The sequence below is a fragment of the Limulus polyphemus genome, unplaced genomic scaffold (genome assembly GCF_000517525.1).
Source record: "Limulus polyphemus unplaced genomic scaffold, Limulus_polyphemus-2.1.2 Scaffold2017, whole genome shotgun sequence".
NCBI classification, from domain to species: Eukaryota; Metazoa; Arthropoda; class Merostomata; order Xiphosura; family Limulidae; genus Limulus; species Limulus polyphemus.
The window spans coordinates 48,322-76,243 of NW_013667627.1; the positions used below are offsets into that span (position 1 = coordinate 48,322).

Sequence of the window (27,922 nt, forward strand, 5' to 3'; positions counted from 1 at the left end):
CTATCGATAAAAAATCAGACCCCTACTTTTTACATGTTACTGTTCTATATTCTTTGGTGCATTGTTTAATTAAATAAAAATTAAGTGCATTGCTGTTTATAGTACAAACAATTAGGGTTAACTCTCTTCGAAACCTGACAGCAAAAAAAAAAGAAAAAAGAAAATTGGTTTTTATTATTTTATTTCTGCTTTTTCATTTTTATTCTTTATGTATAATTATAAAAGTAACTAAAATGTAAAAATAAAGATTCTCTTAGATATATTAAGATTAGAAAAGGTAAAATAAATAATAATAATATTATAATAAAAATGTTTCATGATTGACACATGAGTAGTTCATGAGCAATATAATTTATTAGCATAATGTGAGCTGCACGTTCCCCGAGTGATTTACAACTTATATGGTGCAGATAGTAGTTACAAATTTAGAGCTACATAGGATAAAGGAATGTAGTTTCATGTTATAATTTGAAGTTATTCTAGAAAGAAAAATAGGGTAATTTGAATTTATTTTGATTTTTTTTGGCTGTTACGGAGTCGATCAAATTGACTGATTCCTTTTTGAGATAGGGTAGAAAAAAATAACATAAGCTATAAAGTTTTATTGAAAAAAAAAACCGTCTGAAATACATTTAGGAGATTTTATGGATTACACAAAGGAAATCTGAGATTTCTGAGATCAGGAAAAGTATTTTTAATTTTAACATGAAAATTACTTTGTGTCAGCGCTGGAAGCATGTGTGATGAGTTTCTCAAATGTTCAGGGGGAAGTCCGAGTGTGATCGAGATGCCCTCTTCATTAGTATATAAGCCTGGCAGAGAAAGCCAGCAGATATGTATGAAGAAAGAGCAGTAGTTACTTTCAGTTCCGTGTAATTCATAATTCTGTTAGTTTCGAGCTAGTGAGCTGTAAAGTGTGTGTTTTGCACTCGTTGAGAGAAAAGTTATTGAGATTGTGAATCGCTGTGATTTATAGTGTGTATCATAAAGGTTGTTAAGTTTAAAGTGATGAGAAACGAATTGATTGTGGAACTTGTGTGTACTAAAAGTTTGTATCGAGGAAGAATAAACTGGTTTAATCAAGAAAGGACTTGTTTTGCTGAAGATCCTCGGAAAGAATTTCTACCGGAAACAAACAAACAAGCAGATACGTAACAATATTCATGCACAAATCTTTATTTTATTTTATTAAAAATATGATTTTTTTTATGTGAAAAACACAAAATTAATATTCTCCTTCTACCAGTTATATCATACACAGTTGCTACTGAAAACAAACAGAGAATAATTGTCTCACTCTACAAGCCTTGGGTGAACTTAGTAACTGATATAATTTTCTAAATATATTCAAATTAATTAAAACGTCTATGTTTTCAAACTTATTTCTTTCTCATAAGATAACATTGATAATAATCAAATTTTACAATTTACTCTAAGTATCCATTTTCCTGCAAACAACTAGGTACCTTGTAATATCCACGTTAATTTCAGTTTCCATGCAACCGTGCATGACACTCATCCAATATGAAGTGTTAAAGTTTTAATCAAAATTCTCATAAAGACTTATACCCTCAGAGAAGTTTGCTTGCTACTTTGCAAGCAATTTTTATTTATTCAACCTAAGCAAATGATAGATGTTATAATATAGCAAACAAATTTTTTCTTCTTAATGAAAATCCAAAGGTTTTAAGGACTTCTACTGCAGCACTTGCAAACACTACAATTACAGTTTGAGATATCCATGTGAAGCTACACAAGGGCTAGCTGCACTAGCCAACCCTAATTTTGAACAAACAGACTAGATGGGAGGCAGCCAATTAAAAGTACCCATCATCAACTCTTGGGCTACTCTAATCACTCTAATCAAATAATGGGATTTGACAATCACTCTTATAAAGCATCTGTGGCCTCAAAGTTTGAAGCACAACTTTGTGGCAACAGGGTGCAAACCATGGACTTTTGGTTCTTCAGTGTGGTGCATTAATCATCATACATGATTATTTGTGGCCCTCAGTACTCAAAACTAAACATTTTGACTTTAGAAATTTTATTCTTAAACAATACAAGTACACCTAATTTTGTATATTTAACTAACTTAAAATTATCTTGGTCAAAGTAAAAATACCTTAAAATTTTTACAGTGATTCCACTTGTGACCAAGTTAAAGTTAAAACTTTAATAGCTGCACTTTTCTTTCATTTTTTTACATGTTTCTGAATGCTCTAGATACCTTGAGAAAAATAGTAGCACATCTATTTTTTTATCAATTTTACAATTACAAAACTGATTTAACACCTAATAGAGTAGGCTAATATTTTAAAAATAAGCCAAAGAATTCCAAAGCAACTGAGCAAAGTTTTCTTCTTTTTTAAATGGACTTTTCTCTAGTGGAATCAGTATGGTTGAAGGCTGATATACATAGCAATCCAACAAAAAGTTAGATAGTAATCAAATATTTAAATTTAAAATTATCTTTGGACACATAAAACTCACACTGGGACAATGGATGATATCCTTGACCATAACAACAGCTCCTTTTTTATATTTACATATAAACATTGATGAAAATGAGAAAAATTACTTCTCCTGAAACTGATAAACATATTTAATTGTCAACCACAATAATAAAACTTTTTTTCATCAGCAAACAATGTCAAACTCTTTACATGGTTACATCATGACTGCCGAACAGTAGATAAAATAAGCTCTGTGTGTGTGTGTGTGTGTGTGTGTGTCTTGATCTGACTGGCCATAATACAGCATAACACAATTTTTACATTACAGGCATCCCAAAAGCAGAACTTTAGGTTTTATGCTTTTTACTCACATTTCAAGAACAATAAAAATCCTAAAATGCAGTCAATTAAATACATTTTCGACTAACTTAAAACATTAGATAACTATCACTCTAAAATTATCAAACAACATTTATATTTTTAAAGTAAAGAATACAAGAAATATGTACCACTATATGCTACTATACTTTTTATGTATTGTTAAGAAACAACACATTGTTTATGAAATTTCTAACTTGAACACACAGCTGGAGAAATCTTTTGTTTTTATATCATCCACTAAATTCAAAGTAATATTTAAAAAGCAAAGCTTACATATAGGTGATATTAAAAGTACTTAGTGTTTTTTTTTCCTTGTTCTACTTAAAATTTTGTGTCTTCTATTTTCTTCAGTTAAATACCTTCACATGTACACACATACATTTTAATACTCTAAACTTGTCCATTTAGGAGTTTGAATCAGATTTCTTAAAAATATTTTTGTGGACAATTAGAAACAGGTTTCAGGTATAATAACTATAAATCAATTATAAAACAAATTATAACAGAATAAAACTATACACTTATTTTTTTAGACATCTAACACACTACATTGATATAAGCAACATTATATCACTATATTGTCAAATAAAAAAAAACATATTTAATTTAAAAAATATTCAGGGAGAAAAAATTCCGATAATTTTTCCAGTAAAACTATAAGGTGTTTCAATAAAATCTACTACTCAAGAATGGGCCCTGCATGGCCAGGTGGTTAGGGCACTCGACTCATAATCTGAGGGTCGCAGGTTCGAATCCCCATCACAACAGAATTCCCAACAGAATTCGGAGGTGTGAGAAACACCATACGAAACTACTACTACTACTCAAGAACATTACCACTGATATACTTCCTCAAGCATTTGAAAGACTGCACTTCCTGTATTTTTGATATTTAAAAGTACTACTAATTATACACTAACATACAAGTGGTGTGGTCCTGATAGAAGGTTTCAATACACATGCAGTAGCTGTGTTGAAGATTATAATTTACATATGTATTACAATCCATAAGCAAGATTGTGTGGTTGCAAAGTGGCTGTGAGAAACCAAGTGTTGTTTGGAACTAATTCCTAACTTATTCATTAGTATCAGTGATCTCAGAATGTTGCTAGACAAATCTATTGCTGCTGATGTTGGCAGAGAAGGATGAAATGTTATTCTATTCAAGCATGTTGAAGTTTTATTATCTAAGGTGACACATTCAGATTTTCAGATCTTAAAACTAAAACTCTTCCCATTTTTAAGGGAAAATTATAAACAATCATTTACATAAATAAGAAATATCATTAAGTGAAAAGAATATTTCTACTTACATTATTGCTGATACATACACCTCTCTGACAAGTGAAGTTTTTCAAGCAGTTTCTTATTGGGCAGGAGTTTGTCATCAAATTATGAACAACTGTCAATTATTTTGAACCTTGAATTACTTTAAATAAATACTTTATGATTTGAAAACTGAACATTCACTGTGATTAGCATCTGCCATTTGCATTCAAGTTTCTCTGTTTTGTGAAGAACAAAATCACATGCTCAGTGAATGTTTCACCTTGATGTATGCAATAGTGACAAAGTGTTGTTAGCTGTAGCCTGCCTTCTAGCCAAATTCAGAGGAAGCAGTAAAAGCTACACTGAGCCATTCTGTGCTGTGTGATAATTTGACGACACAGACCAAAAAATTTTTCTGTTGATTTATAGTTGTCAGAAACTCAAAGTAATGAATACAAAGTACAGATTATTGATAAAAACGAAAACTGACAAATTTAGGTATTCCAGGAATATTTTAAGGACACTGGGAAAACAATCTAAAAAATGAGACAGTCTCAGCCAAATCAGTAATCTTTATCACCTTATATTATCATATTTGAATTGAAAACATGCTCATTACAAGGATTAAAATAAGGATTAATTACCCTTCACAAAAATTATGCTCCCAGGTTCCATGATTATATACTATTACCCAATACTACAACTTCTATTGTATGAACTTTTGTGAGAATTGCAAGGCAAATCTAAGGTTTTACTCCTTGAGACTTTCCATAAGCCTTCCAATACATATGTACAATGTCTTTCAAGACCACATTTAACTCTCTCGCTACAAGGTTGTTCGACTTGTCCAGCCTCATAACCATTTTGTACCCCTTATAATTTCCTTACTATACCTTTTAAAACACTTTGTGTATCTTCACAAAACGTGGCAGACATTTAGTAAACATTACAAGTCTTTTGTACGCAAAATATCAGTTTTTAATGAAGTATTTTACTAAAAACTTGTCTGCCAATATATATAGTATTTCTATATCCTAGTCTAAGTGCAAAGTGATTTTCACTTTAACATTAAAAATTCTTTTCTTCGTCTCAAAAATCTCAAATTTAATTTACATAATCTATAAAACCTTCTACATACATTTTAAACGTTTTTTTTTTCAGTAAAACTTTATATTTTATCTGGTATTTTCTCTACCCTAACTCTATACAACATTGGTCAATTTGACTAACCTCATGACCACTAAAAATTTTTAAATAAATCTAAATTACCCTATTTCTTTCTAGAATGAATTTAAACTCATAACAATATACATCTATTTATACTTAAATGTTATTGTTTTATTGTCCTTTGAACCCTGTCTAACTACTATTCATGCCATTATAAGTTGTAAATCACTTGGCAAACATGCAGCTCATGTTATGCTATCAAATTATGTTACGCACGAGCTACTTATGAGTGTACACCATGAAAAATCTTTTACTATATTATTATTATTATTTATTTCACCTAGTCTAACCTTAACTAACATATGAAATTTCCTGTTTTTATACTTTAGTTACTTTTATAATAAGAAATAAAGAACAGACATGAAAAACAAAAAAAAAGTACTTATCTGGATTTTTTTTGCTGCTGACGACACTTAACCCCACATTTTTATACCAATGGTAGTACTGCACTAAGTATTTTTTATTTGATTAAATAATGTACTAAAGAATACAGAATAATAATGTGCAAAAAGTAGACAGTGTCCCATAACTATTACAATATTTCTAGCTTTCTATAACTATGCTACAAGAGTTGTTAAAACTTCATCTAAGCTTGTTGATGTGTTTCCCATGGGAATCAAAGCTTAAACCGAAAGCAAAATTTACAGTTCTCTTTAGAGAAAATAATATAGATGAATAGATGAAAACCTTGGCTTTTTATTGGTTATAGATAATATAGTATTGAACATGAGAGAGAAGTATTGGCAATTTATGAAAGAGTGGATGTGACTGGTCAGCATGGCAAGAAGGGTCTGATTGTCCATTTCATGGTTCTGTAACCAAATAAGATTGAAGGCTATGAAAATTATGCTTTGCCGAAGTGATGAAGTTATCATAATGAGAAATTTGAGTTAAATTTCATAATTCTTGAAGGGGTGGTACACAAATTAGAGAAGACAGGATGCCAAGAGAGCAAATATCACAATTCTCACACTAGGGGAAACTCTAGATTTGTTTTATGTTGCCTTATAAAATTAAAAACTTAAAACTTATATACTATTAACATTTGAATTATTAGCTACATTTTTATGCTATATTTATTGGTATACCATGAAAAAAGGTAATTTAATTAAATTTTGAATGTAATTTAGTAAAAACTCATAACATATACAGAAAAAGATGTCCGTGGATAGAGATGTGGTTGGAAGCTTATAAATTTTTCACTTGGAAGCCTTAAAAAATTTTGAGCTCTCATTTATATTCTTGTTACGAGTATAATACAGTACATCCAGGTTCTTTGCAATAGCTTTTTGGTTTGAAATATTCTCTTTCATAACTACAGCTTTTGCTTTGGAGATGAAGACATTACTCTGTATTGGTTTTTGTGGTTTCATTCAGAGGTTGTTGTTTTCATAAATGTTTTACAATCACACTGCAGAAATATCCTACCTTGGAAGGGGCTGCAGCATATTTTTCCATTCATATGTCTACTGATATTGCATTGCACTGTTAAATGATCAAACATTTGTTGTGAACTAAACACACAGGTGCTAAACATGATGTTCATGCTACCACAATCTCCACTTATGGTAAATTGCCATTGCATTTTACATAAAAATGTATGTATACATAGATATATAAACACATTCATATACAATAAAACTTACCATTTCTTTTCTTCCATCATAAACATCATATGATACCCCTAAAAGAAAATTAAGATCATATTATTTTATATAATAAAATATTCAATGTCTTTTGGAAGATCCTACAAATTACAATCAGCAGAAGCTCCTTAATTCTCTCAACATGGGCTCAGTCAAATTGATTGAACACGTGACCACTTTGTACTTGTTATAATTTCAATACTACTAACTTTTAATATAGTACGTGCATCTTCACAAAATTTGGCAGACTTTCAGTAAACATTACAAGCCCCTTTTATATACCAAAAAATCAGACTTTATAATAAAGTATTTTTATTAAAGATTTCTCTGTGAACATATCAAATCATTTATTTTTTACTAATTCGAGTGCAAAGTGATTTTCATGTTAAGATTAAAAAGACTTTTCTTCATCTCAAAAATCTCAAATTTCATTTCCGTAGTCTCTAAAAACCTCCTAAATACATTTCAAACATTTGTTTTAGTAAAAGTTTTTGTCTATTATTTTCTCTACCCTAACTCTGTACAAGGTTGATCAAAAAATTTAAATAAATCAAAATTACCCTTTTTTTTTCTTCCTAGAATGATTTCAAATAGTGACATGAAACTATATTTGTTTATCTTAAGTAGCTTTAAACTTGTAACAATATACATCTATTTATAGTTAAATTTTATTGTTTTATTGCCCTTTGAACTGTGTCTAACTACTATTCATGCCATTACAAGTTGTAAATAATGTACATTAGTTTAGGTTATTTTTTATTTCGATAATATTGTTACAACAGCAGAATTCACGTGACGCTGGTAACACATAATGAGTATATAGAAGGTTCATGAAGGCTCAAGTGTTTGCCCAATGCCCTCTATTTTGTAGATATAAGACCGGCAAGAAGTGATGAAGAAGAATTGCAGATAGAGAGATAGAGCCAGATAATTGAATCAAGTGAGCGGTAGTGACCAGTGTGGGTAACTATTGAGGTCATGGGCATAAAGGACAGACACAAAGTATACTTGGCTGACATTGAAGACCCATGCATACTATGATTGGACTACTTACTACTGAGGAAGTGTAGTTAATTTTGATAAAATGACGTTTGGGAACAACAAAGGCCAAAGGAGTTTCTAGAAGAATCATGAAGGCCCGAGTGCATTCGAGACACCCTCTTTTTAATATATATGCCTGGCGAGAAAAAAACAGTGAGATGGGCAGATAGAGTGAAGAGACAGATAACTGAGTCAAGCAAACAGTAGGTCTGGTAAATAAAGTGCATGAAACGTTGTGAATTATAGCGTGTGTTTAAGTTTAAAGTGACTGTGAAAATTCTGTGTACTAAAAAGTTGTATCAAGAAAGAATAAATTAGTTTTAATTAAGAAAGGACTTGTATGACTGAAGTTCCTCGGAAAGAATTTATACCGGAAATTAACAAATGAGCAGATACGTAACAATATTTTAGAATGTATGATAGATGCACATAAGCATAATTACAGTTTTAAGTTTTGATACATACCAATTAAGCGTAATGTTAGAACACAATGAGGCATAGTCCACTTTATGTCATAATCTTGAGTTCCAGTATAGTAATATCCAATCAAAAGGTAGCCCTACAGAAAAAAACAAGCATATCAAAACATATTGCTATGTTAAACATCACTATAAAAAACAAGACTTGTAGTTCATGTTTCATTTAGAGCTTCAGAACTTAATATATACAAAAAAGTAAACCATCGTATACAGAAACTCAATATTTAATTGTTATGAAAATTACAAAATCTGGTACTTCCTGCTTTATCAAGTATGTACAGCATCTGTAAAACAGTCTTGTTAAACTAGTTTCTTATAGTAAGCAAGTCAAACTAATTAATCTGACAAGAGATTAAATTCTAGTTCTTCAAATTCAAAAGAAGCAAGATGCTAATGCTTTAACTTCCTGTAAAATTTTTTTTATCATTTTCCAAAACGTAACCCTCATTTTAAAAATTAGATTGTTGCAGGCTTCTCTAGACAATATTACAACTATTTTGTGTGTTTTATATATATATCAGCAACTGAAATGGTCTCCCAAATTCTTCATTGACTCAGATAACCAGGAAAAACTTTTGCCTCTTTGTTTCAAGTATGTTCTCGGTACCTAACAATAATCAAATTATATTTATTTCTACTTCCATTCTGTTTTGTTCAAGATGAGAAGCAATACTGCACTTTTGAATCTGATGTCATTCTACGTTTGGACAATTCCTTAACATATTGAATTGAGTTGAGTTCAATTATAGTTGCAGTTTTATCATAATAAAACTTCTTTCCAAAATCATTTTTTACAATATTAGTTTCTTTTCTATACACAAATATGGTCTAATAATGTTGAATACATGTTGTTGGGTTGAAATTGGTTATTTGTTCAGAAAAAAAAAACTTCACCATAAATTTTGAAAAAAATTAACATTACCACATTAGGTTCAAGTACTTTGCTAACTTCATCACTAAAAAGAAAGGAAGAAATCATTAAACATTTTTAGTGTTACTTTATCAGTAGCATTAAACTATGTAAGACTTAACCTCTTCACCACTAATTATACAAGTGGATTTTACCTATAACTGTCAGAGCTTTTAATCACAAGTCTCTGAGAGGGAAATGATCACTGAAGAGGTAAGTGTTCTTCCTTCTGCAAATGAAGTATTTTTTTATCTCTAATTTTAAAAACAAGTTATATAAAAGCAAATGAATGTAGAATTACTATTATTTGTTCAAGTTAACCATAACAGAACTCAATACTGACTCAAATCTTGACAAATCCATTGGACTCCCAGAATTACATTTTAAGACTAACTCAGTCATTTTTAAGTTATTCTATCCCCTTTGTGGGCTAAATTGCCAGGCTGGAGATCTTGAAAGTTCAGGTATAGATATTCCTAATTAAGAGCTGCTCACCAGAAGGAAGATGACCAGTCAGCAGCACATACCACCTACATAACTGTTCTTAACTTAAAAGCAGGATTAACCCTTACTGTTATAAAACTCTCCTAAATCTTTATTACATTTCATTCTCAGTTTAGCTCACCAACTTCAATTTCATCATTACATTTGTTTGATATGTAAGGAGCTTTACTCAATACATTTCCCAGATTTATTGGTATAGTGCAATTTCATCAGATGATGAATTCCATACATTCATTTGTGCAGCAAGAACTTGAAAAATATATACAAGCAATGCATGCTCACCTTTGCAAGCTACATTTTTAAATAAAGAAATATCCATTTTTCTTTAAAAAGTTGTACATGAACCATATTATTTGGACATGAAAGCATAACAAACCTGAAAAAAGTAATCAATCTTTTGTTTATTAGCACAACAACTGTTGTATGGAGCAGTAAGCTGCAAAATATAATGGTTTACATCTTTACTTAAACATTTGCAAACTATATTATTATAATACAGTAGCTATTTCATCCAATTTTTAAATTTTGTAATCCTTACTATTTCTTCATATGATGAAGAATAGATACAATTCTTCAAGTCCAATTAACCACAAACTTTTAACAAATTCATTTTTTAAAAGATTGAAATGAGAATTCCATCCAAGAAACATAGGTTTGTGATAAAATTCACTTTATAGCTACATCATAATTTACATTTGCAACCTTAAACAATTTTCACATTTTACAGTAAAATATTTTGAATGTTTGATGTCCAGATGTTACAAAAATTGTGTCAAAGGTGCTTGTAACTGAAAAATAACAAATGTAATGTTAACATGCTTTCTTAGTAGAGTATATTAAAGGGAAGCAAAATTTATTTTGTTAAAGCATAACATTTTAAGAAAAACTAGCAAGTTAAGATTCCATTCAATTATATTCTTCAGGGTCATTACAGATATTTCCATTAAACATAAAATGTGATTCTTTAACAGCAAAGCATATTGACTTAGAAAATGTATTTTGTTAAATTAGTTTTTGGGGTTTAATTGTACAAAGCAACATGATTATCCACACATTGTTAAATTAAACCCTTTACCACAAGCAAGAGAAAAAAAAATCAACTTAAATTGTTACTTAGAAAGAAATACTAGTTGACAAAGACTCAGCATTTAAGTGCTCCATTAACTCTTTCAGCACAGGCTCAGTCCCTGGGACCAACCTCATAACTATTTTGTGCTTGTTATAGTTTTCATGTATAACTTTTAAATTAGCAAGCATATGTTAACGAAATTTGGCAGATTATTAGTAAATATTACAATGCTTTCATAGACAAAATATAATTTCTTTTATTAAGTCTTTTATTAAGGTTTGTTAAGCAATGTTTTTCTCATGTCTTTTTTCTTTTTGCATGTTGCCTATCTAGCATGCAAAGTAATTTTCATTTTAATATTAAAAATACTTTTATGCATCAGAAAATCTTAAAATTTCACATGCAAAATCTTTATAATGTCCAAATAGTTATCAAACTTTTTTAAGAAAAAAACTTTATATTTTATCTGTTATTTTCACTAACAAATCTTTGTACGGGTTTGTAGATTTGACCAATCTCGCTACAACCATAAAAAATTAGGAATATAAATAATGCCTCTTTCATTCTAGAATGACAACAAATTATAACATGAAAACATAAATGTTTAGACTAAATAGCTTAAATCTCATAACATTATATATTTATATTATATTGACCTTTCAGCCGGGCTTGGCTAACAATATAGATGTTACGATGATGCGGCACACATGCATTAATGTTACCATATCCAATAATATAATACTGACCTTTAGTCTTTACAAAGTGACCTGTCTTGGCTGTGTTTTAGAAGACTAGTATTTTGTAAAATACAGCCACTTTTGATTATTATACATTATATATGTATATAGATTTTTACTATTTAGAAATAAGTTCTTAAACTTGTTTTTCCAAAAACATAGAACAGTAAATAAAGCAAACAAATATCTCTTCTTGTTACGACATTTGTACTCGGTTGCTGCTTGATGTAGGTTGCTAAGCCTTATAAATACAGTTGAATATACAAAAAATCATAAATTACTACAACGATACAACAAACTTCCACTATAATTTATCAAGCTTAGTAACTAAGCAGTACTTGGGTCTAAAAAAAATATGAAATTTCTAGCAGACTAAAGACACAACTTACCTCCTTGAAATCTTGGTTTGAAAGAAAGAGATGGCATCTTAAGACTCTAAAATGGGCTTTTGATTGGTTATTCACGTCATATATTGAAGTAAGTGTATATAAGGGACCATTTCCAAAAATGGAAATAGTTGAGTGGGGCCACTGTGTTTGATTTACTACATGATCGATATCTTAGCAAATAGAAAAAGTATGAGGTTCTTATTTTATGTTTTAACTCATCAGTATCAGTAATTTGTACAAAACCATAAACTTGGTACTTTGACATCAAACAACTAATGTGAACCAGTGCTGCATTCAACATACCACATAACACGCAAAAATCTATGTTTAACTGTGCTTTTTAATATTTACTTTTAAATTAAGAAATTAAATAATGTATAATACTAAAATTTGAATTATAACCTACAGTTTACTATCAAACATACTGACATAAATTCATGAAATAGTAGTTCAATAACATTTTGAATGTGAGTCAACAAACACGATAACATGGCTTTTGACTTGAGAGGGTTAACATTATTATAAAATTTTGAATTATACATTTAATGGGAAAAGTCCAAATGATCTTTAGATTTCAGTTATTGACCAACACATGTTTGAGAAAATGCACTAAAAATCCTGAAAACTAGTAATTGTATATGCTAATATTTGATAGCAATAGTTTTATAAGCCAGGTTTATTAACTTTAAGCATATCATCAGAGTTGATTTGTTTAAAAACATCCTCAACAATATTTTTACCTTTTCACTTAAAAAACATTCCTAACTTAGTATCACTTTTATTAATTGAAATGAAACACTATTTTTAACACTTATGGTGTCATTCATTAGAAGAATACAAGAACTTATCATTGCGAGTTTAATAACGCATAACATATTGTTCCAAATTTGTAAGGAAGCCCTAATAACCTTCCATAATACAGAATTTTAAAAGAAAATTCCTATTCCTGCATCCCTTTCTTTCTTGAGACGAAGAGAAAAATAGCACATTATTGGTATTCTCATAACAAATCATGGGATAAGTACTGGGAGTTTTCATGAAATAAGTTTCATCTTCAGAAGCTTTCATCAAGTGCATCATTCTAGATTGATAATATTACTAGGAAAATTTCCACGATATTTTTGAAAAACACAATGTTTGCAAAAATTTCCTGGAAATATAGTAAAAAAAGTAAAATTGAGTGTGAAACCTCGTATTCTCTTTATTTCTTAGAAAAACACAATGAAACATTGTGAACATAATAATACATAACATATCATTTCAGAAGTCAAAAAAGGAAAATGTCTTATACAGAATAGAAACAAAGTTAAGATGCACTAAATTTGTAAAGAAGCCCTATTAGCATTCTATATTTAAGAAATTTAAATGGAAATTCTCTTAAGTGTATCCTTTTCTTTTCATGATAAGTAAAGTAAAATATAACATCATCCATTTTCTCACAAGTCATGGGATAGCTATTGTACGCCTGTACATCTCCAAATTGTTTATGTGATTTGACGTGAATTCACACACTGCATTAACACTATCCTCTGTTTGTATAGATGGGCAGAGAGCCAGGACATCCAATGTAAAGAGTATTGTTGATACCACCATTCTCCATACAAATTCCCACCAAAGCCACCAAGTACACAGACAGCAAATTCAAAGAAACTCTTCTTATCAAACAACTATGACCACAGATGAATTGTTACAAAGGGTGGTTCCTATAATTTTAATTATATTATTTTTTATCCTATCTTTTTGTTATTTCACTCTGTAACCTTGATAGAACTTTTTTTACTACAGGTAATAGTTAATTATTTCAACAATACTTTTCTTTCAACAATAAGCTTTACTACTTAATATGTCAAAAGCACACTATACAAATGCATGTTATAGATTCGAATATAATTTATGATTTAAACCATTTGAAGCTTTGTACTTGTTTTTGTTTCAGTGAACACTCCAGAAGAAGCTGTAAAGCAAAGCATTGAGTGTCTAATTAAATAAAAACAACATTTTGGTGTTGTACGGTCATTTATTTCTTGTATTAATATGTCTTCTATACACCAATATGCACAACAGAAATAAAATAATGACTGTGTAACTGAGGATCTATATTATGTTTGAACAAGTACATTACCTAAAAAAATTCCAGTGTACAATAATAAAATTTGTTTTTGTAAAGTCAAAAATTCAAATCTTGTTGCACAGGTTAAACCTATTGTTGTTTCCTTTTCTTTAAGGATATATATGTTTTTAATATAATTATTTAAAAAGAAAATAATAGTACAGTGAAGAACTTTTTGTATTGGAATAGATTTTTTTTTACAGAATTAATAAGAAATAAATGTATATCTGAACACAGTAACTAAAATAAAATTTACTTGGAAAAATTGACATTTAAATCATTAATTGAATGATCATCAAAAAGTAAACAAAAATATAGTCAAATTCAAATGTGTCATCAAATAAAAAAATCTGAAACAAAACATTGTTTATCTGAAAAAGTGTTATAATGGGAAAGTAGTTGCTACTTTTTCCAGAAGATGGTATTAAATACACAATGACAAAAAATGTTATCAAGTGTAAACCAGTACATCTTATTTCAAGCAAGAGATGGCAATAGATACAATTCTTAGCATCTCATCCTTTTAGGCAATAAACTTGACCATTAACATGTCATCAAACTGACTAAAATATTCTAAGACATTCATATGCTGCAAAAACAGAATGAAAAATATCAGTAATGATAATAGACCAAAATGTACAGCTATATAGTTATAAGCCTGCAAAATATTTGTTATGCTATGCATGAAAATGATTTCCAAAATACATATATTGAGTTTTGGGTCTCGTTTGAAAAAAATTACATCTCTTGTATGTGATCCTGTAGGTTAACTATTAATCAGAATTTAATATATGTTGTCATTGTTTTGTCTTTTTTCATGCATTACCACCCCTTCAATAAACCACACTTCCCTCTCAATAAGCAAAGACCCTTCTCATGTCTTTTCTGTTCAGTATAATCAACTAAAGCAAACAGCTAAGAAAAATCTTGTCAAAATTTAATCACATTAAATAATCCTTGCTGTAAATTAATCCTTATCCACATTTCATATTTATGAATTATTATATATTGTCCCTAAATAATGAATTTGAAGAATCCATATTAATTTACTCATTTCCAAAAACCAGAAGTAGAAATATAATACTTTTTCCAATACCTAATCACCCAATGCTGATCAGAAGAAGAAATATAATACTTTAGCCAATACCTAATCACCCATTTATAATTTAGTAATCAACTATAACAAATGTTGCATTTTATTTGTGTATAACTCAAGAGGTGAGTTCAGTACTGTTGTGTTATTCTGGTCCATTGATATCAATCAGATGTCTAAATTTTAATATCCACAAAGTTTTTATTAACAACAGTAAAGGAACAAAATAAACAAAATAAGTGAATAAATAAAACAAAATCTTTATTCTCAGTCATTTTGCTTATGCTTATTTACCAGATTGCCTGACTAACTACTTTTTTTTTGCAATAACCAGTGAGTAAAAACAAAACAGCTACATAGCCTTCCCTACATTACATATCACTTTTTCTTTGTTATTTCTACATATATCAAAATAAAGAAATCACAAACTTATTTATAATCAAATCATAATACTTTTTTACTAATCATGACAGAAACAACATTTTCAGCAATACAGTAAACAATAAGTTACAAAATACAGTTGTTTTGTGTCTGATTGTACCTGCCTTCTTTACGGTCAGAATTTCTAATACAAATAAAAAACAATATAATGAACAGTTTCCCAGCAAGCAAAGATTTTAATATTTTAGAATAATTTACAATTTAATATAAATAGAGATTTTAAACTCCATTTAATAGCTGTCTTTATGTACTTTCTACTATTTTTTTCTCTTTTTAGCTTTTTGTTTGTTTGTTTGGAATTAAACACAAAGCTACACAATGGGCTATCTGTGCTCTGCCCACCAAAGGTATCGAAACCCGGCTTCTAGCGTTGTAAGTCCGCAGACATACCACTGTGCCACTGGGGGGCTTTCTAGCTTTTACAGTACTGAAGTAATCTGGATCACAAATTTTCAAGTTTCTAGGCAGTCTTGGATCAATCATTTCTGGCAGTAGACAGTTCGTATAAAATTGTTAGAGTTTGGAAACATTTTCCCCCAAAATTATCATCTTTCTGGATCCATTCAATAATCATACCTTTTGGAGTCCATATTACAAAGTTGCAGTAGTTTCAGTTTAAATTTGAATCTGGTAATAATAATTGTGTTGTTTTTTAAATTTAGCAGTCCATCTGTTGTTGCTGTGCAAGAAAAATGAGTAAAAGATCTTGCTGCTTCAAGTGAAGTTAACTTCTCTGCTTTTTTTCAGACATTTAATTAAATTCTCCCAAAAATCTACAGTCTTTATCTACAATGAGCCCACGTGAAATAATGCTATTTCCTGTGTTTTCAATATATTCCCGTTTGGCTATGGATTCATAATTATGGCCATATTCTGTAGCTTCTGAAAAGAAATTATTTGGATATAAAAGCCTTTTCCCTGTTGCACTGCATGATGTGGTTGCATATCGCTCCGGAGTTAGATAGTAAAATGTTTACATCGGTCTTCTTTTCACTCAAAACTTTCAGCTTGTTTTCGTGTTCTTTTCTCTAGGTGTGATATTTCACTATCAGGTAAGTGTAGTTCTTTAATAATTTCATCTTCCCTGCTGTTCAGCATTTCTTTACACATATCCAGCTGTTGAGCTTGGGGACCATAGTTAGAATCTCCCAGAGGTTGGAATTGTTCCTTTCTAGACTTGGCACAATTCTGTTTTGTTATGGCTAACATCACGTTTCTTCTGCATGCAACTCTTTTCTTTTGCAGCTTAGAAATTTATATCTTTACAACAATGGATGGGCTTTTAAGTATTGATCTTTCAAACTCCATTGAGTGCTATGACACTCCATGATAGTAAGACAGACTTGCACCTTGACATTCAATGCTAATATATAAACTGCTTTGAGATCTGTTGAAGTTCTTCTCTCCAATAAAGTTACAAACAAGATGCATATATATATGCCCTGTTTGTAGTTGCATCAGTTACCAGTCTATTGGTTTTCCGTACCAAGTAGATAACAGCATCCATTATTTTTGACAATAATGGTTTTGGTAGTTTTACAGTCATTTTTTTTCACCAGTTCTTTGGCAATATGCTATACTACACTTCTAGTGGTCACTAAAAACATGTCATGAGGCATTCAGTAGTTGTTCTCCCAGTTCTTTCACTGAACCCTCAATTTTTTATTCTGTGTGATTGTTGCTTTAGCACATTTGTATATTTTCATGATTCTATTTTTGGTATGATAATTATAACTTTCTGTGTTTCCTTTGCCAACTCAAATAACAACTTTGAGTAGCACTTGAGAGCATGTTTTGTACATTCCAGTTTTTCGATTCTTCCTCAATAAGGGCATTTTTGTAGGACGGATTTATAGACATACAAGTCTTTGTTTCCTATTACTTTTCAGTATCTCACTCCATATGTGTGCTCACTACATCAAAAGCCCTTAATGATTATTTCTCACTCCATTCCAGTTCCTCCAGCATTTATGTTATTTGTTTCACCGTGGATAGACTGAACACACACACACACACTGCAAAACTTGTTGCTAATACCTAGGTACATAATCTTTCCAGTATGTTGGCCAGTGATGACTTCACATCCTGATTTTGCACTATAGCAATGCCCACAGGATCTGTAGAGTAGGTAATATATCACTTATGTGCAATAAATACTGGGTATTTTTAGGTTATGCAGTTATAAACATGGAATTTTTAACAAACATTTAGGGGAACATCAGACAACTGAATGGAAATTTTGTTTTATACCAAAATTTCTATATTGTTCAATTAACATATGCCATTATATGTTGAACATTATAAAGAACAAAATAAACTAATGTGCTTTTCATTTATTAGAAAGGTTTTAAACAATGCACGGCTAACTGAACCATACAACGTATAAACACCTTTACAGTAAATATGCGGGGTACAAGTAACAGTTTCAATAATAAGAGAAACACAGAAACAATTTAAATGCAATTTACCTTTCTTATTTTTTCTCCACTCTTGAAATACATCTGAGAACACATAACTGGGACACTAAGCAATGACATCATTTCTTCTAGTTGTGAATAACCACCTCTAGTACTAATGATGCTCCAGACAGCAGTATTGTTGATATCTAGGTCAGAGATTCCCAAACTGTGGTCTACAGCCCCCTGAGAAACTGCAATAGTACTTAAGGGGGTCTGCAGTAATACATCAAATTTATGAAGTTGCCATTTTATGAAAGAATAACGAATAAAATAAAATGCGAAGACATTATAAAACTAATATAGTAATACATATATAAATCCCAAATTAATAATTCTAATTAACATAAATTTAATTATGTAAATTCGTTGGGGGCCTGGCACTGTTGCCTGCCGATTGCAAAAAACAAGACAGTTGATTTCCATTTATTACAATAATTACATGGTTACTACTGGTGTCAGTAATAGTGAGTTATAACTTGTTTCAAGAATTTTATGACATTTTTTAAGTTACTCATAAAATTATGGATCAGTGGCTTAAACTTAGCATAATGACAAACCGCTAATGTAGTGACAAGGCTAGTGACACAAGTGGTAGCCCTATTGCATCAGGCTCAAATGTTGGAACTTTGGAGCATGAATCAAAACAGAAAAGGTGTAAATATTGTAATGAATATTTAGCATTTGGGTTTACTTGCACTGTGTTAGAAAATGATCAAAAGCCTCAGTGAGTTATGATGTATTATCTAAAGAAAGCATGAAACCATCCAAGCTTCACAGGCATCTTCAAACAAAACATAATGAATATAGTGGCACATCTTTTGAATATTTTCAAATTAAAGAATGTGAAATGCATAGAAAACAAACGTTATTAGAAAAAATAGCAACTGGTTACAATAATGAAAAAGTTACATTTGTTTCATATGAGGTATCTCTTTTGATAGCAAAGACTGGAAGACCACATACTATTGGAGAGGAACTACTTTTACCAGCTGCAAAAGTAATGTCAAGTGCAATGAATGGAAATAAAGGCAGCAAAAGACCTAAATTTGATTTCACTATCAAACAACACTGTTAAAAGAAGAATTGAGGAAATGGCAGAGAATGTTAAAAGTCACTTAATTACAAGAGTATGCCAAAGCCTGTATTACTCTCTGCAGTTGTATGAAAGTACAGACGTTGCTAATCATGCTTAATTACTTGCATTCATATGGTACAAGTTTGATGGAAAATTTATGAAGATCTCTTATTTTGCCACTCTTTGCCAACCAATGCTACATCTGAGGCTATATTTAACAGTCTGAACACCTTTTAGCAACAAATGAAACTAAATGGTCAAAATGTGTAGGAATAAGTTCAGACGGAGCTCGTACAATGTGAGGTAAGAACAGTGGATTCATTGCATGTGTCAAAAGACTGTGGTGCCTGCAGTTACGTGGACTCATTGTATACACAGATAAGCATTGGCTGCAAGAAGAATGGATGAAAAACTAAAGACAACAATGTACGAAGCAGTACAAATTGTCAATTTTATAAAAGCTTGCCCACTAAATTCCTGCATACAGATGGGTAGTGAGCATAAACATCTTCTCTTGCATTCGTGTGTTTGAGCTGCATGATGAAATATGCTTATTTCTAAGTGAGAAAAAGTTCCACTTGAGCGAGCTCTTCAATGAATTTTCTTGGCTGACTGTTGTGGCCTATTTATCTGACATATTTACTCATACGAATGGACTAAATTTAAGCCTTCAAGGGGTAGCTGTAACTAAACTTAAAGTTGAAGAGAAAATAGAATCTTGATTTATGGGCACATCATATTCAAAACGGTAATTATAAGTCATTACCAACACTCAATGTTTTTTTGAAGAATCTGAGAAAAAAAAACTTTCCAATGAGGTGCTAAACATTATTATTCATCATTTGCATAATTTGAAAATATATTTTAGAATCTACTTTCCTCCTCATGATTCCAATAATAAGTGGATCAGAGATTCATTTAATGTGGACCTTTTATGTGCTTAAAATTTAACTGCAGTTGAAGAAAATAACCTTACTGATCTCTCATGTGACGCTTCACTAGTCATTTTTTGGCCAAACTAACTTGACAGACTTTTGGTTACATGTGAGATGTGATTATCCTGAACTGTCATTCAAAGCAGTAAAATATTTAATGCCATTTCCTACAACCTAATTATGTGAGCGAGGTTTCTGTCAACTTGCTTCTATAAAATTGAAGAATAGAAATAAGATAAATGTGGAGCCGGATCTCTGTTTGAAACTGTCAAACATTGACACAGAAATTCGCAAGATTGTTCCACCAAAGCAGTATCATCCTTCACATTAAAGTAAGTAATAAGATTTGTTTTTAATTTTCTATACTTTTCATTGTTCTTTTTTTAAAACTAGAATCAAGCTTTAAAGGTAGTAAAATATGCATATGCATACACATGATAAAAACTATTTTTAACAGGAGGTGGTCTGCCAATAAATTAAAGAAGTTGAAGGGGTCCACCAGTTGACAAAGTTTGGGAGCTCCTGATCTAGGTGAATCTTTCCTACATGTTCAACACTAGGTTTATTGATCAGTCTCTACATCTGTACTTATCAGCTTCACTATATGGCAAAGTTCACAGATGAAATATAGGACGCTTGATAGCCCTGCTCATTCTTCTCTTACAAACCGAAACTGGCCATCAATACCCTTATTGCACCTGTACCTGTAAGCAAGAAGGTTGTAAATACTTTAATATTACAAATACTAATCAAAAATTAAAAGATCAAATATATCATTTTACTGTAAAAATGTCATGTAAAGTGTGCTTACTTATGAAAATCAAGGTCTATGATTTCCACAATATAATGCCGGATATAAACAATTCATCAACTTCAATACTGATTAGTCCTATATCATTAGCAAGATTCCATGGATAAGACTCAACTTCCAGTGGTACATCATCACCATAGAGACAGCATTGAATATCAGGAAGACAGGTATTATAAGAAACTTCTGCATACATTTGTAACTCATCACAAGATGCTGTAATTGTCCACAGAAAATACAAAAATTATATGTATATAATCAGAAGTGTAGAACTTGCATGACATTATTGTATCTCACAAAACTATAATTAATCTTGGAACTCAGTTACAAAATATATTACAATACTGTAGGTTTATTTTAATACTCAAGTAAAGAGGCACATTATGCTAATATAATAAGTTGACAAACAACGATTTATAAGCATAATAAAGCAATATATTTTGGGAGAGAACATACATGTTTCAACAGAATGTTCTGTTGAAATATTTAGTATGTCCCCCCCCCCCCCAAAAATATATCACTTTATTATGCTTATAAATTGTTGTTCACCAATATATTATTATTCTAATACTCACATATCAAAATAGGATTTTTCTTCAAATGCCATCCACGAAGGTAGTTCTTTTTCTTCCTGCTTGGAAAATCTTGAGTTTTTTTCAGTATAGCTTCACTAATAAATAGAAAGCAAATGACCTCTATTTATACCCCATTAAGAAGGTTTGGTTGGTCAAACTGTAGTTAGTTGGTGTTCTCAAAACTGATTTCTCAACAGTAGGTATTTTCTTTGATGTGAGGACGATGCAGGTTTTGTAACAGTTTCCACATAGTGAAGTGGTGGTAGTTAGGTGTCAGTTTATTGTGTAGCTTAGTACGATGGGAATCACTCTAAACACCAGTAAAGAATGTTTTGGCAAAGTCAGGCTATTTAATTGTCATAACATCAGAACAATGAAGCCAAATATATAATCACATTATTGGATTATTACATATCAGCATTTATACTAGTTTTATTTTGAATTTGATTAATAACAGAAAAAATGTGTGTTTGTGTGTATGTATATATATACAAACACGAGAAGATGGTTTGTTCTGGTTTTCCCCTTGTAAAGAATGTTTTGGCAAAGTCAGGCTATTTAATTGTCATAACATCAGAACAATGAAGCCAAATATGTAATCACATTATTGGATTATTACATATCAGCATTTATACTAGTTTTATTTTGAATTTGATTCATAACAGAAAAAATGTGTGTTTGTGTGTATGTATATATATTATATATATACAAACACAAGAAGATGGTTTGTTCTGGTTTTCCCCTCGTGGGACAGCGGTAAGTCTATGGATTTACTATGCTAAAATCATGGATTCGATTCCCCTCAGTGGACACAGCAGATAGCCTGATATGGCTCTGCTATAAAAAAACATACACCCATTGTTCTGTTCTCAATAGAAATTTATAATGTTCACCAACCCACCATATTTAAATGAAAAAAAGGTATACGAGTATTTATTTTGAGAGCAAAGCCATACAATGAGCTATCTGCACTCTGTCCACCACAGGTATCAAGATCCTGTTTTTAGCACTGTAAGCCCATAGACTTAGTGCTGATTAACTGATGGGTGGAAAAAGAGTAATATCTCATTTTTATCATTATTTGTGTCTGTTAAAAACAAATTAATGTTCCAAATTACTTAACATACAATTTCAAATAATTTATCTGCATCTTCTATTTCTGAACATTTGAAAAGATGAACAACTGAAACTGGGAAGAATGATCGCCATAATCAGCAAGAATTTGTAAAACTCATTGTTTTGCTGTTTTTGAGTCATAAATTTTGTTCCATGATATGATTTTATGAGACGAATCTAATAGTATGAATGTATAGAATTGTGTGTGTGTGTGTGTGTATGTATATATATATATATACAAGTTTTGAAAAACTCTACTCTCAATTCTGGAATAAGAAGGGTCTATGTGCAACCTGATGTAACTATGGCTTTCATTTTATGTTAGCAAATAATGTAGATTGGTGTTTAACATACAGTGCTTCTATGTGCTCTAATTATTAAAAATGGGAGGAACTGATCTTCAAGGTTTTCATTAGTGATGTTAAATATATTGGTGGTAATTAACAGATTACCTTCCACAATTTCCACAATACAGTAAACTACCTTAGCTTCAGGTCACGCATATCACACCTACAGATAGAATAATACCTGTAAAATACTCTCCATCACCAGACTACAAGCAGTCACTAGCATATATAACCAGAAAAACTATCAGTGAATTTAGGAAAAACAACTTCAATATATCAGATATTTATTCTACTAGTTATGGAAAATTGAAATTATTAATTATCAATATTTACAAATACTTCAATCTGAATATCACATTGTGGCTTTATAAAACGTAAAAGAAAATTTTAACTAAAATGTGTTGTTTGAGATAGGCATGTTCAACAAACTATATTCACAAGAAAAGCAATAAGGGTAGATATTAGATTGAAAACTGTCCGAGCTATTTCAGATACTGCAGTTAAAGGTAATATTGTGTAATATCTTAAGACTCTACATTTTACTTATACATTTTGTTATTCAAACATTTGATAAATAATTTACTAACACCCATGTTTTATGAAAAGAAATTGGGAAATAAATGTATTCACACAAAATCTACTCAAATATACATACACAGAAATGAATTTAAGAGTCAAGTTATAAAAATTCTTGAAGCCAGGAATGATTCTAAAATGTTCAATATATAACAAGTGAAACATTCTGCCATTATTGACATTTTCTATAAGACTATTGTAACTAAATCAATAGTAATGATGATGCTATTAAATAAAACACAATTGTGTTGGATAATATCAACCACTGTCATTTTGAAGAAGTATTACAGCCTTTGTCTTTCCTTGGTTGCAGGCGTAGTTACTGAATATACATTCTCTAATTGGCAAAAAACTAATAATTCCACTTTCAGACTCTGCCATTATTGACATTTTGTTGTAACAAATATTATCACAAATAACTTTCTAAAAGACTATTGTAACTAAATCAATAGTAATGATGATGCTATTAAATAAAACACAATTGTGGTTGGACAATATCGACCACTGTCATTCTGAAGAAGCATTACTGCCTTTGTCTTTCCTTGATTGTAGGCCTAGTTACTGAGTATACATTCTCTAATTGGCAAAAAACTAATAATTTCACTATCTGATTAATGCATTAGTTGGACATCTTGACCTACGACTACTAAGCCATGCCCATTTTTGCTACTTAACAACCAATAGATGTATTCAAATTCGTTCACTGCAAGTTATAAAAGAAACTAATATTGATGCACTTGCCCCATCTGGTGATCTTAATCATTAATTAAATGCCTCAAATCCACATCTTGCAGTTTTGGGAAATCATGAGAGACTAAGAGATTAAAATGCAATTTTAAAATTTAAGCCAACACCTGAACAAAAAAGATGACCTTTCATAATATGGCCCACACAATGGTTAATCCAACACTTTACATTTGCTACTTTTAACAAAACAAACCAAGAAACTATGAGATCTAATGAATATTCTATAGTTAACACAAAACCATATGTAAAAATATGATCTATATGTTTACAATGTTGCAAGATTAAAGATCTACTTTACCATTTGTGGTAAAGCATTTCCTGTTTTGATCCATAATAAAGTTTATTTTTATGTATTATCTTCTCTTTCATAAAACTGAAAATTTAGTCAGGACCTAATTTAGGCCAATTTTGAAACTGTTCAACAATTTCTTTACAGAAATAAAAAGTTGTACTTTTATTTTACTTACATTTTATATATCAAAAATTGGCCCATTAACTTATTACATACAGGCTAGGTTACTGCACCTAATATGTAACCATACTATAACTTTTAACATTTTTTGTGTATCTTGATGAAATTGCACAGACTATCAGTAAACATTACAAGTCTTTTGTATATATCATGTGTAAGTACTAATATCAATTAGTATATTTGCTACTGTTATGATGCATACCTTTTAAATTTTCATAGAATATCTTAAAATATCTTTTGGTTATATTCATAATTTCAGGTCTCTTCCTTTTCACACTTAGTTTTTACTGTTTTATTTACCTTTCCTGTCCTTTACCTTTTATTACTCATCTTGGCACAAGTCAACGGTGCCTGCAGGGCTTAATTACAGTGTCTTCAGCAGAGATGCACAAGCATTCAGCAAAATTATCTTACCCTCGTGCATGATCTTAAGCCTTGAGAACTGACACAAAGTATGATGTATATTTAAAAAAATGTTTAAATCTTTCAATTATGCATTTTAAAACATAAATAATGCATAATTAACTAAGATATGAAAGTGAGATCTAAATGAAATTTAACTGTCTTTCTAAATATAACATATTTAGTTCAGAAAACTGTAAGTGCTACCATGGACAAAGCAGCCAACAATACTGCAGGCAGTTCCATTTAACAGATTATGACAACCACACACTAATTTCAAAATAAACTCCGTTTGAATATAGTGTAGAATGAACTGTTTCTAATGACTATATATATGTATATGTAGCAACCACATGTATGTTACAAAGCTCATGCAAAAGTATAGATGGTGGGCATGGTTGGGACTGACAAAATTTATTACTTGTTTCTACTCCATTAAGCTAGAGAACTTTGAAATTTATGTTTCAATAGGGCAATTAAATGTCCTTATTGTCTAGACATACATCTTCATAACTGATGTTATCTTAAACAAAATTGAGAATGCAAAAGTTGAGATTTTTCCTAGCTCGTGGGTCACATGACAACAAAACTTAATGTTTCAAGTATTTTTTTAAGGTTTCTTTTGAAATAAAGGAATTAAAACTTATATAAAATAAAACTTCAAATCATAACATACATTATAATGTTAATTTCATTCACATACATTGATAGTAAAGGTGCTTAATTACATTTTGAATGTAAGTCAGTGACTTGCACAAAAGTATTTAAAGGGGTACCTGAGGTGGAAGCATTTTACGTGTAAATTGATAATAAAGCAGTTTATTTAAGTTTTGAACATAACTCTGTAAAACGATTGTGACATGTGCAGTAAAGGGTAACTGTAGGGAAACTGTTAACAAACAGCAGAGAAAGGATTCTTCTATGAGCATTGCTCAAGTAAATCAGACTATAATTCAATTTTTATGCTTATCACAACTAACATCATAATAGTGCTGCAGGTGTAACTTGTGTGTCAGGTGACACCATATTTTAAGTCATTATCACTAAATTAACAGGAAAAAGAAGTATTGTTTACAAGCCCAATTAGGGAACAACAAATTATCTTTATAACAGCTTGCCATGGCTAATCTCCCATTTTCCAAGCATGCATCTGATCAGTTAGTCTGCACGGTTTTATCTTTATCTTTCTAGTATAACCACCAATTGTTAGTAAATTATATAGGTCTCATGTTTGTATAGTTTGCTTACTGAAAAAATAAAAAATATTGTGATTTCTAATTTATTTGCTGGATTAATTTTGTTAAGTCTAACTTTGAATCTAACTTTATAGTTAATTAATTTATTAACATTTGAGTCTTTTCATAACTTTTTCTAATCTACATTTGTCCATGAAAAACCTTGAGAATTTCTTAGTATGTGTACATATGCAGATCATAACTAGTGTTTTTTCTTTTACTTCAGTTAGGTTGAGCATCTCACTTTCACAAAGAATTAAAAATCTTTTCCTGACAACAAAATGCTGGTCATGAAATGTGGCCAAATTCTTTTTGCTCCAGTTATCTATTGCACACATCTTTTGTGGGAAAAGCTTAGTGTAGTGTTATATACTATGTGAAATTGGACAGTGATCTTTTCTACTGTAAATAAGACTACCTTCAGGATGAACTCTCCCTGTTTGTAAATAGAGATTAACTCCCACTCTTGAGAGAATATTCTCAGTCTATATTTAAATCTCCTCCTGGTTATACTTCTCTCTATAGTCACTAGAAGGATGTTATGTTTGTTGTACTTGCACTCCTCTTTGACTATGTTGTGAGCAAATAAAGACAACTTTAATCTTGTTTTACATTATGTTTAGTCTCTTTCTTGCAAAAACTTAGCCACAGTCAGAGAAATCAGACTTACTCCTGCATAAAATTTTTTTGTTGAACTTCAAGTTACTTGTGGATACTACTCATTTTGAATGGGAAATCCATATAACTTGGAGTACTACATACTTCGATTGAGGTTGACAAGCATCAGCATCTCTTCCCAGTAAGTTTGATTACAGTGGTTTTGTGAAGTTTCTTCTTTTTTCCTGTCCTGCATATATGATGTGTTTATGTCCCTAACATATTAAATAAATTTACAAATATTTTTTTTATTAGTTGTTAAATGATACAAGATTCTTAATATTCATTTCATGGACTTCTTATGTGAGAAATCAGAACTTAACACTCTTGCTATGAGCTTGGTCGAATTGTCCAAGATTGTGGCCCAAAATTGACCTTTATAGTATCCATATTATAGCTTCTAATATGTTTTGTGTCTTCACAAAATTTTGTAAGCTTTCAGTAAGAATCAAGTCTTTTGTAGACAAAAGAATGAAAATTTTTAATGAAATATTTTTACTAAAATTTTCTCCATGAACATATAAAGTCAGTGTTGATTGCTCCCAGTGCAAAGTGATAATCATACTTACCTTTTCCACACGGATCATGGGTGAAAGGCCATGTCATCTCGTTTGTTGATTCGCATTCAAAATTTTATTGAACTACTATTTTATGAATTTATGTCATTAAGTTTGGTATCAAACAGTAGATTATAATTCAAAGTTTAGTATTATACATTATTTAATTTCTTAATTTAAAAGTAAATATTAAAAAAACACACATAAAC

General features: G+C 30.4%; 1 protein-coding gene across 7 annotated transcripts in view; it reads right to left on the reverse strand.

The window, feature by feature from the left end:
- LOC106465673 (lysophospholipid acyltransferase 5-like) overlaps window positions 1-27,922 on the reverse strand; it is a 103,780-nt gene that overhangs the window by 35,506 nt on the left and 40,352 nt on the right. For 6 of the 7 annotated variants that reach the window (XM_013925909.2, XM_022393602.1, XM_013925908.2 and 3 more), the window contains exons 5-6: window positions 8,486-8,579; window positions 6,980-7,017 (exon numbers count right to left, since the gene is read on the reverse strand). In XM_013925909.2, coding sequence (XP_013781363.1) covers window positions 6,980-7,017; window positions 8,486-8,579 — 132 coding nt within the window. Of the gene's footprint in view, window positions 1-6,979; window positions 7,018-8,485; window positions 8,580-18,220; window positions 18,403-20,653; window positions 20,926-21,032; window positions 21,246-21,604; window positions 21,700-27,922 lie in introns of all 7 variants that reach the window. The other variant, XM_022393601.1, reaches the window with a different exon arrangement.